Here is a 12,313-nt window from a genome sequence, read left to right as displayed (position 1 = left end):
TCAGTTCATCACACGTTGTCTCTGCCACTCCTTCCTCTGCAGAGGAGGACTCCTCACACTCTTCCCACGTTCCAGCGTGGAGTCCCTCCCATGGGAGACAGTCCTCCACGAACTTCTCCAACATGAGCCCTTCTCATGGGCTGTGGTGCTTCATGAACTGCTCCAGTGTGGGACCCTTCCCACGGGCTGCAGTCCTTCAGGCACAGACTGCTCCAGCGTGGGTCCCCCGCGGGGTCACAAGTCCTGCCAGAAAACCTGCTCCAGTGTGGGCTTCTCTCTCCAGGGGTCCATAGGTCCTACCAGGAGCCTGCTCCAGCACAGGCTTCTCATGGGGTCACAGCCTCCTTCGGGCATCCCCCTGCTCCGGCGTGGGGTCCTCCCCGGGCTGCAGGTGGAGATCTGCTCCACCGTGGACCTCCCTGGACTGCAGGGGGACAGCCTGCCTCACCAGGGTCTTCACCATGGGCTGCAGGGGAATCTCTGCTCTGGTGCCTGGAGCATCTCCTCCCCTTCCTTCTTCACTGACCTTGGTGTCCGCAGGGTTGTGTCTCTCACATGTGCTCACTCCTTTCTCTGGCTGCTGTTTCTGTGCCCACTGCAACTTTTTTCCCTTCTTAAATATGTTATCACAGAGGCGCTACCACCATCACTGATGGGCTCGGCCTTGGCCAGTGGCGAGTCTGTCTTGGAGCTGGCTGACATCGGCTCTGTCAGACATGGGGGAAGCTTCTAGCAGCTTCTCACAGAAGCCACCCCTGTAGCCCCCCCCTTGCTACCAAAACCTTGTCGTGCACACCTGGTACAATTCTTTACACTGGATGTTCCTTAGGCATTGTAAATCATACCCTAACAAAAATGCTAATGGTGATACCCTAACCTCTTTGAAGCTAGTCACCTATATCTAGAGTTGTTTTATGCTTATCCATGCTGACACATCTTCCAGATTCTCTTCGTCCCTGTTTTCCAACACACCCCTCCAAGTTCATTAATCCCTTTCTTTATCATCATCATTAATTCCCTCCACTGCTGGCAATTTTGGCAGGAGTTAGGGAGTGGGGGAGCATTACCACTTGTCAATGCAGTTGTAATCTATATGAAGAACTGCCAAACATGGAATATTGCCACTTTTCTCAGCATTTTAGAGGTGCCGGTGAGTATTGTTGAAATAGCCACAGTCATCAGTTCCCAGTTTACACGGTACAGTTTTAATATCTCTGACAGGAAATCCCACTGCACCACAAGTAAATGGTTTTGCTGTTTGTGAACTCATTGACTGCAGATTTGCAGTCAGTGATCCTATTTCTCAATTTTTTCTTACATTTAGCTGAACATTCTCAATACGTGGAAAAGTTCACAGGAAAGTATTCTTTCTCCTTTTCTACAACTGCTAAATCTGTTCTTTTGGCGCTTATTTCAGGAAGAGTGACTGAAAAATCCCATAAAGTTTTTATATTCTTATTTTCTACAACTTTTTCAACCCCACTGTGGTAATACATTTGTTCTGTCTGTAGTCCAACCCTCTTGCACAATGCTGAGAGCACCATGCTGACAGCTTTGCATGATGTACTTTATATTCCTCTTCCACCAGTTTACTGTTTGTTTGGTTTTTCCATCCATTTTGGTGTCTCTCACTGTTGTTTGTCTTGTTACTGACTCGGCAGCAGTATGTTTCTCAATTAGTTTTGAAGCCTGATCCAAAATCCATTCAGTCCCCCCTCAATCTTTTACATAATTTGCTGTATGTTTATGTTCCTGTTCCACAGCAACACATCCTCCACTGCTAAAAATCATGAGTCTCTTACTGCAGTAATTATGATTACAGTGTAGCATATGGATTTGAGTCTCATTCTCTCGTGCAGAGTATTTACATTTTCCAGAGAGTCCCCAGGCTGGATCACTCATAAACTAGAGAGATAAGACAAGGGGAAAAAAACCACAAGAGCAAGCAGAATTCAATTTTAAAGACAGAGTGATGTGAAAAGAGGGTGATTCACCCAAAATCTCACAAGAGCTATAGAACAGAGCCAAAAAATGCATCTGTGACATCTAAGCTTCAGTCAGGAACAAAGCCACGTAACCATAGCTTAATCTCTTTTAAAGCTTGTGTTAATGCCTGCCTTTTGCTTTCAACCTTCCCTATAAAGTGTTTTGCAACATTCTATTGGAAGGAGCTATATAAAGATAAATTGTGATATAGTATATAGTTGACGCATAAACTACTCTTCTTTTGATCTTTTCAAGCTGAAATTGCATTGTTTGGGTTTCGTCTTTGGTTTTTATATCTCAGCTGCAGACCAGATTCATTGCTTTTGTAAGAAAGAGACATTAGCTATCTTGAGAGTTTCACAGCTTGCTCCTTAGATAAACAGAGATGCATCAGTGTTGTGATATCATTTTGCCAAATGTCCCACACCACCTGAATTCCTTTTGTGGTACACTGGAGGTCTGTAATATTTAACACAGAAGTCATTCTCCAATTTCTTGCATTTAGTGCATGTGAACATAAAAATGCACATTTGAAAGACAAAGTTGCCAGAATTGATCTTCCCAGGAAAATATAAAAAATGCTTTTAAAATAATTCTGAAGCTGAAAGATAAATAGGAACAGCTGCTAAATGTCCTTCAAGGCAGCCCAAGATTCATTTCAATTACCCTGCACAGCGCACCTCAGGTGCAGCACAGCATTTTCAAGTTTTCTATCTATCAAATATAAGCCTAACACAAAGTGTTATTTCCTCCCACTTGTTATTGCCTCAGCATATCTGACAGGTTTTTTTTCTAATTCCTTTTCTCCTTTTCTTTTCTTATTCTTTTTTACTGATACCCTACTGCTTGAGAGGAAATGCAGTATATGTCTACTTCAGCTTTCATTGTCTGAGTTAAAGTAATACTGGCCTATATACATCTATTTCTGCTTTCTTGTCTTTTAAATTTGTTCTGTGGCTGACCTTCGTCTGAGTCAAACTGCTATGCTGTCCAATCTTCAAAGGCTAAGAAACCTTGATTAATCACTGTAATATCTTGTCTAGCCTTTGAAATCATACCTTAATTTTTTAAAAAAGCACAAATAGTAAATACAGGTCTGCACTTTCATTGGTACACTGAGTTGTTTGAAGACAGCTACAGAGAGGAGGTTCCCACTAAAAAAGGTACAAGTGATGTACCCTACAAACAAAGTATTGGTAGAAAAGTGATTAATGGGGTTTTTCTAACGATGGCATTACCCAACTTATTTTAACACTATCATTTTTATGATTTTTTAATATGTTTATGAACATGTTTTCCAGTGAATTAGGTGACGTGTTAAAATGGGTGAGGATTTCAAGGCTTTCTTTAAGAAGCAGATTTTACAAAATGTTTTTGAAAAGAAAATAATGGTCATGTCTACATGGCATTGAAAGACTGCTCTGGGTGGTAATGAGCTATTTTGGCATGGAGAGCATTCATTTGGGTCTCCATTTCCAACCCACCAGTAAATTTCCTCCCTGAGAAGGACTGTGCTCACTAGGAGACCAGACGGGATATCCTCACCGCAGAAATAGGTACTGAAATACTCTTCATTCCGTCAACATACGTGTTTCCATTTGGCAGAGTGATGCCCAGGACAGCTGCCTTTATTACCCTGTGCCACTAACCTGCAAAATTTGCTTCCTCTTCTGAGATGCTAGCGTGCACCAAAAGCACCTGCCCAGAGCTCCTATGCCTTAGTTAACTCTGTGATGGGAGGTGGTAAGTAGCAGCTTCCTGAGAAGCTCTCAGCTGTACCCAACTGTGCAAGGGTGTCCGTGGAATTTCAGGACAAAGCCAAGCACATGATCTTGCCCCACTTTCGGTGGTTTCAAACCTTCCTTAAACATTTACTCTAGCCTATTTAGGTTTGCTCTGCAATGAGGTGTAGATCCTCAAACATTTCATTACCAGGTCTCAGCTGGATGCTATGGCTAATAGCTAAGGGACTGTAAGGGCTAGTACAGAAATGACCCATAAGAAGCAGCTTCCTAAATCACTTTGCAACTCAAGCCTTCGCTCTAACCCCCATCTTCTCCATTCACAGTATGAATAGCACAGTCAGTCTCAGGGGCTGAATTCCAATGTGCTACCTCCAGCAAGTGCTTTAAGTCATGCTGAAGCACTAGGTTATCCCATATTGCAGTGTTTAGCATCTGCATGTTCAGATTACTAAAATTTAGTCCCAAGCTCACTGCCACACTGCTAGGACCAAGCAGATATACCCACTGTAACACAAAGAGGCAAGCACAGCAGAAGAGGCCAAACTCTTCCCCATTTTCACTGTTGTTTTAAATGAATGGAATTCATCATTTTGTTTTCCCGTGATTTCAAAAAGCCAATAGCTACAGCCAGCCGGTGAGCAGGACAAAGAGGAAGAATAAGAAATGTATGGTAAAAAAGTGTAGAGATGCACATAGTTCTCCGCAGGCTTCATGCTGAATGTCAAGTATTTGTGGTCACATCATATTTTCCGATACTGTTTTTTTAAGGGTCTGGTTACTGTTGTTTGAATTCAGAGTGTATCAACTTTCGGATTAATTCCTTTCTGTATGGAAATTGGTGGTGAAAGTTTCAGTTGTCTATGTTCTGCTCTGCTTTAGCCTCAGTTGCAAACTTATTTCACACTATTTTGCTCCAGAGTGCATCAAATACAGATAAAATTCCTTCATATAGGTAATGCATGGACCTAAATTCTCATCTAGATTCATGGAGATGTTTCATGAAGCATCTTTATGTATCTCCCCATAAAGAGACATGGAAAGGATAAGCCTTCTCTCTTTCTCAGCTTTGGTGTGGTTTTCTTTTAAATTGGGTGGAAGGGGGGTGGGGGTTTTTTTGTTTTCAGTCTAAAGGCTGAAAGCTGAGACCATAAGTGTCCCTTACGTGGAATAACAGTCATTCTGTTCTAAATTTGGGGGGAACAAAAAATTGTTTAGCCAGCATTAGGAAATAATTTTTATAATACCAGTGTTTTCACTCTGAATTTATTTTAAACTCTTGCTGTGTGGTTTGTTTTAGGATACTTAAACAGTTCTGCTTGGGGACTTTGGGGGTGGTTTTGTGTTGTTTTCCATTTCTCTCATTTGCAAAGTCAAATTGCTTTTTCTGAATCAGAAAGTTATGAATATTGTCAATATGCTATGCAAGTCATCTAACAGCCATGTTGGAGTTCAGTGGCTCTGCATTGCCAGAGCTTAGAAAATCATGCCCATAGCTTGGCATGATTGCCATAGTTCCTCTGACATGGCACACAACCTTGCTCTCATGTACACCTGGTAAAACCTAGTCACGCTAGGTGAAGAACTGTGAAGAATTCCCTACTTGCTGCCCATCAGGATACAGCTTGATTTTTCGAGCCATGAAGTACTTGCAGCTCCTTGTCAGTTTTGACTGAGTTTGGGTTGCTCAGACCTGAAGCATCAAACCTGTGTACTCCAGATGGTTCCATCTGTTTCAGTATTAAAGTATTAATGATCAAATGTAGCAGCATGCTCTTCTGCCTCTGCCTACATAAATTTGATCAGAAGGAAATTGATTTTTGTTCCTTTTTCTTTACAAAATGAGCAACCTTGCAAAATGAAGAGCATCTTAATATTTGAGCTCTGTATTCACTATTCAAAATATAAGCCAGGTGTTTTGGGAAAAAAAGAAAAATTTACTTCCAATTGATGGCTTGTTTTACTCACATAGCCTTCTTTTGAAATTTTGATCCTGTACGTTTTAAACAACAGATACAATAATATCTTAGTTGTGTTGCAGGAGGACCATTAGTAGATATTCTAAATCTGGTTTATGATTTTATTTTGAACATACTCTGCTTTTGCAGTGAGATCCCAGGTAGGAGAGTCTGCCATGTTACCTAATCCCAGCTATCAGCATGGAAAAGGCCACTACTATGACTGCGGGAGGGGTCAATACAGAACAAGGTGTCATTTTCACATACCCATTACTTAAAATGCCTTTTTTGCCTCCTTTGTTTCCAGGAATCATTCTTTCACTTGCTTTCTGTCTCCTTTCCAGGTGTGGATGTGTGGAGGTGGCATGTTTGATGTTCCATGCTCTCGAGTTGGGCATATCTACAGGAAGTATGTCCCATATAAAGTCCCTTCTGGAACCAGCCTAGCACGGGTGAGTAATTGGGTCTTGCTGTTTTTCATTTTCATTCATCATCAGTCTCTTCATTACCTGTGAACTAGTTTCCAGTAAACCATTAAAATGGAAAATGAATGTTTCTTTATTTTTCTGAAATGAGATGTGCAATTGCTGCAGTTATGCTGCCTTCCAGAGATAAGATTGTCAAGAATAAAATAGAAGCTTAAAAATACAGGGTTGGACATCTCAGCACAGAAGCGCGTTTCATGCTAATTCAAAAGAACTTAGGAATAACCTAAGGCTTACGGTTCTCAAATTGCACAGTGTTGTCAGTCATAGTTTTTACAAGCAGGACCAATTTGAATGCACATTTTCTTATTAGTCAGCAGAAAAGGCAGAATCTCGTGGAAGGGATGTTTTTCTGAGGCAAAAGGACTAAGTAACAATGATTTGAGCGACTGTCTAATTATTGTGTAAAACCTGGTTGTGGAATGCAGCCAGCTTTGAGCCATGTGAGTGAGAAATTACAAGACCTCTAGACATTTCTCAAAGACTGCTGAACACATCCATATCCATGAGGGGCTTTTTGCTCAAGAGAAAATGTTCTATAACTTTCTGGAGATGTTCACAGGATGTCAAAAGATGGGAGACAGAGGGCACAGATGTAGCTTCCAGGCAGATACTAGTATTTATTCATGCTTGAGTTTAATCTTTTCTGGTTTAGAGGATTTATTTTTTTTTAATAAAACGGCATTAATATTAAAGTCTGCATATTGCCATAGGGTAATATTTTATGAATCATATTTTTTCTTAATAATGAAAATGTGGTATGAATAAAAGAATAAATTTCTTGCTTTAAGGGGGAGATGTTCTTGGTTTCAGCACCATGGGACAAGGCTTGCTGTAGTCACTGCAGCAGAGGAAAGAGGCCACCTACGCTGCCTGCCTGACAGCTGGCTAGACAGAGAGAAGGATTTGCCTTAAAAGAACATCAGTGCAGACAGTGCGACACACGATACAGTAATGGGATTAGTGGTGGCAACAAAAACTCGATTGACTGAACTGTGAGATGAAAATCTTCCCCCAATATAGCTCTGTGTAATATCAGAGTTTCCCCATCCAGATTTTTGCACTGGCTGAAATAAACTGGTTTATGGTATCCACTGCAAAAATCACACACAACTTGAAACAGGAAATCCAAACCTCAGTGTCTGTTCTTCTCTATTACAGCACAAAGTATCTCATTAGAGAATATGCTGTCTCGTGCATTACCTGTAGGAGCAAAATACAATCATTTCTATTTGGACTACTAGCATCTCATAAAGTTCAAAACTTAACTAGCTTTCACAGAGGCACTGTGAGTACTTAGAGCCACCAGGTAGCCACAGCCTGCAGCCTCCTTGTACCATTTATTTTAGCTTGATTTCGATAAATCACTCATGAAGTATTACCAAAAACCATTCCTGGTTATAAAACTGAAATCTCTGCCTGTGCACAGACTGACTGCCCTGTATCTTGTGGGAAAAGATCTAGTGTGCTGATAGGATAGGTCTTGTCCATCCCATTCAAATAATGCATAGTTTCTTCTGTGTTGTGGGGGTCCAAAACATGATGCTTAGGTAAATTTCTGGCAGATATTTATCAATGAAAGAAAATCTGAATTCTTAGATTCCCAGCTTCTTTCCAGTACAACGTTCTAAACCAAAACGTTGATGTTAGGATACATTGCATCAAGGCTGCCAAGAGCACAAGAAAATTCTGTATGTTTTAGTGTTTGGGGCTATCTCAATAACTAGCCAAGGAAGAGAGTTTGGTCCCTGACCCATCAAATTGTGTGTGGTTTTAAGCCTAAAAATATTCTCTTTCATCCAAGCTGGAAAATGAAAAGCAAGGATGTATTCATCTTTGGTGTGTCAATCCCTTTGATACACACCACTTGTGTTCCAAATAAACTGCCCCAAATGGAGCTGTTAGCCAAAATAATACTAGGGGAGTATGTACAGGAGTGGCCTGGATATTTCAGCTATCTTTGCATTATCCTCCAAATATTGTATTGTATTATACTATATTTTATTATTTTACATTATATTATATTATATTATATTATATTATATTATATTATATTATATCCTCCAAATATTATAGCCTACCCCTTATGAGTATTTTGTCTAAAACTTCCCTCTAGTTCAAGAATATAATGAATAACACACTCAAGAATATCTGAAAGTATTATCCCTGCTGCCAAAGGCAATACTTTTCACTTCTAAGTAGTTTCCACAAAGGTTTTTACTAAATCTTTTTCCATCTGCTGCTAAAGAAGGATGCTGGAGATGCAGTTCAGAAAGGAATGAGCCCTACGAAGCCTAACTGTGATTGTATAAATGATTGCAAGAGCCTCTTCATTAATCAGGGGAGAATTTTCTCTCGTGCAGATACTGCATTAAAGAATGACAGATTTTCCCATCCTGTCCCACAGCAGCAGCACAAGGGATATGGAGGCTGGAGTTAGGAAGAGGACAGAGCTTCTAGACAAATTCAGGCATAGCCCAAATCATGCCATGGGTTTGCTTTCAAGCTGGTTCAGCTTATGTTTTCCCTTAACAAATAATGCTTAAAGTGACCATTTTACCTTCCCTTGGGATTTCAGCTCTCTATATCTTTTAGCAGCAAGTTTCAACACAGAGTTTCAGCCAGCTGCATAATGCCTGACCAATCTAGATATCTTTTTGAAGAGCTGTAACCTGACATGAGGATCACATATGCTTTATTAAATGAGAGACTTGTCAAAAACCCTGTTCCGCCTCTAAATAACCATTGTTATTTAATAACACACAATAACATATTGGGTGTACCACACACAATAGTATGTATCGTGACATCAATTTTCTATGTCCTTCTTATTGTATTTCTTACCTTCTTATCTGTCACTCAAGACCTGCAAAGCCTATGCATATTTTTTGCTGACACATACCCCATAAATTGAAAAGCATCCACATATGAAACACTCTGTCAGTAAAACTGTTTGGTGGTACAGAGCAAAAGTAAAGCAAGCTGTAAACATGCAGAGTAGATTTATAAAACAGACTGTGACAACCAAAAAAGCTGAATATTTTTGTCTGGAGATGTCTTAAGATGTTGCTGCTTGCCAAATGCAGTCTGTGTCCAATTTACAGGTAATTGCACATAAAGAAAGATTAATGGACATGCAGATGTCAACACTGATTCCACATTATAATGTGGAAGCACCACATAATTATTCATTCATTCCAAACCTGTCAACCTCTGCACAAAACTGCAGTAACTAATAACTAATTTTGCTGGTTTGTTTTAGTTAAGACATATATAGAAAGCGAACTCCCAAATCTTAAAAGTCCTATGCAAGATGTTGCCCTATTAAAAACTTCTGAATTATTTTACTGGATTATTTTAGTTGCTTTGTGGTATTCTTGACTGTTGCTTCCTTTTTAACAATTCTAGCTAAGCTATTTTCTTTTAGCCAGTTACCTATGAAATTAGACTTTAAAATATTATTAGCGTTTTCTTGTAGGTGCATCTCAGTTTAGTATTTATTTTATTTAGTTTCCTATTGGGGGGGGGGATTTTTTTTTCTATTTGTGATTATGTAAAAGCCATAAGAAATTTATCAATAAAAGCTCACTGTTCCATAGGATATGCAGAGATGAACTCAGAATTTCAAAATATATCTACAGAAATTTTTTTCATTTGCAGGTATTTTACACAGCATTTTAGCATTAACTACAGAACATTAGAGCATTAGGCCTTTCTGAAGGGAAGGGCAATCCCACTGAAGTTCAAGTTTGGATGCTAACCCAGCAGCGTGGTGAATCCTAACCTTAAGTTGAATTCCTCCCTGCACGCCAGGACGTGGGATCCCAGAGCACAGTGATCCTCTGACCCAGCAGGCACAAGCACGATGACATTTGCCTCATTACACAGTGTCGCTGAATTGGAACTTGCACGAGTTTGGGTTCAGGAATTCAGCTGATAAAGGTGGGTTCAGATTCCCACCTGAACCATTTGCTCAGCCTTTTCATGTGGCTTCAGAAGGGATCTTCAAAGAAAATTACTGTAGCTATATCATCTGGTGCTGTGACCACGTTTACACTTTTGACAGAGCTTCCTATAATACTGTGACCATTGGTGGGGGGGAGGGTTCCCAGCTGCAAATAATGTTTGGGGTTTTCTTAAAGCAGCCCATGAACATTTTCTTTTCGGTTTCCAGGGAAGTTAAAGAACCAAGGAGAATCAGTTAGATAATGGCTATGTTTTCTCGTGACCGGAGTGCAAACCGATAGATTTTGCATGCTGTTAAGGGAGCACTGCTGGCACTTTTGCAATCACCTCTGTAGGAAAACAGACTGTAGCACAAAGTCAGTTATGATTCAGCAGTCACAGTAAGCAGCTCAAACATCAGCTTAGAATAAGCAAATTACTTAGGAATCAAGCAAGAATCACCATCTTGCAACAGCACAGCTATAATATATAATGATGATGATTATACAATACAGCTTTTAAGTTTCCATTCTAACTTTTTTTATTTAACAGTTTTATAAATTCATCATGAAAATTATTTGAACCGAGATCTCAAAGAGAGTGCTTACCAAAGAAAATCTTCAAATTAATATCTTCTAATCCCTGAATACAAGAAAGTCAAAGTAATTTTTTAAAATGCTAATATTTTATATTTTCTCCAATCTGAATAGAAGTTTTGCTTTTAAGATAATAACAGAACAGGACAGGCAGCTTAGCTATCCAAACGGAATACAAAGAAGATGGAGAACTAGATGTTTCTGGATGATAACAACATCAAAGTGGTGGTAGCTACTTTCCAGGGTTCGTTCGATAGGCCAGTGCTGGAGCCCAAGTTACGTGACTAAAGAAATGTATTTGGAATCAAACCCCTGAACTCTCTTCAGGCTTAGCTGCAGAGGTGGGCTACGGTCTGTACGTGCCCGCAGAGTATGGGTCTGTAAAGCAAGCATGGCAGTAGCCAACAAATCTGCGGAGATGGTGTTCCACCGGCACTGCTTCCCGCAGCTCCCCTGCAGCCAGCCTGCAGAGACCTGCAGCTGCAGAGCTGGGGGCGGGCAGCATCCTCACGGGGACCATGCCCATCCCTGCCCTCCAAGCGCCGCAGGCTGGCCTCAAGCAAGCCAGCGAGCAGAGATGTAGCCTTTCGTCAGTGGGCTGGTTCGGGGGCTTTCTTTTTCACTTTTTTCCAGGGTGTAGGTCTTAGAATTTTTTGCGGTGGAGATGCAAACCTTTACAGAGAGAATGAAATCCTGGCTGTTTTCAGATGACATCTGTGGAATTTTAGTTCTAGGTATTTGCAGACTACAGGCTGAGAATAAATAGTCTCTTGCTTCTCTGCCAGCTGTGCTAACCCTCACAAGATTTATTTATATACACCACTGGCTCTGTCACCTAGTTAGCATACTGTCTTCCATGGAGAAGCATTTCTTTTATGCCTGCAGACATCTCTTTATTTGGTTGGGGTTGTTTTACACAAATACAAACCATTGCCGGAATGAAACCCTGTTAAGTTTTAAACACAGTTAAGTGTAAAGGACCAAAATAAGATACCCAAGAGGGGGAAAGATTGACAAACACTAGCACTGCCTAAGTTAAAAGGGAGTTAGGCAAGAAGGGCAAAGGGATGAAAACCCCCATTTAGACTTAACTGATGTAGGCAGCTTAGATATTGAGATCTGAACGTCAGAAAGCTGTAATTAGTGTCCAGGAAATGTTTTCTTGTGCTTTCACTGTAGAAATACACAGAAATGAGAAATTATTTTGTTCCGACACTGATGGAAGGACCTTTGCATGAAACTGAGGGTACCATTTTAATCCTTGTGAGTGCTCTGGAGTTCTGTACCCTGCTGCCTCTGTCATATTAATCCGTATTTGTTGGATGGGCTGCTCTAGTCATACTTTGTTCTCCTCCTCCGTGATGATTTATTGTGACTTTATGCTACCCGTATTCCAGAGGAACATGAAGTTGTCTTGGCTGGCTGGATCCCAATGCGCTTTTTAAATACAATTTACATAAAACAAACTGTATATTATGTTATTTCCAGCCAAATGAAATACAGCTGCTTCCAGAAGTAAACAGGGCACCCATTCTGAAGTAGCAACAACCCTGTGCTTCACAAAACAAACAATAAAGAACATTTATATTAGAAAGATGATG

General features: G+C 40.4%; 1 protein-coding gene across 1 annotated transcript in view; it reads left to right on the top strand.

The window, feature by feature from the left end:
- The window catches only part of GALNTL6 (polypeptide N-acetylgalactosaminyltransferase like 6), a 505,591-nt gene that overhangs the window by 465,156 nt on the left and 28,122 nt on the right, over positions 1-12,313 (top strand). Inside the window, exon 8 of the mRNA XM_075028453.1 lies at positions 6,031-6,138. Coding sequence (XP_074884554.1) covers positions 6,031-6,138 — 108 coding nt within the window. The remainder of the gene's footprint in view (positions 1-6,030; positions 6,139-12,313) is intronic.

Source organism: Buteo buteo, chromosome 1, assembly GCF_964188355.1.
Source record: "Buteo buteo chromosome 1, bButBut1.hap1.1, whole genome shotgun sequence".
NCBI lineage: Eukaryota > Metazoa > Chordata > Aves > Accipitriformes > Accipitridae > Buteo > Buteo buteo.
The sequence above is the reverse complement of the archived record's forward strand: the minus strand, read 5'-3'. Positions and strand labels throughout refer to the sequence as shown.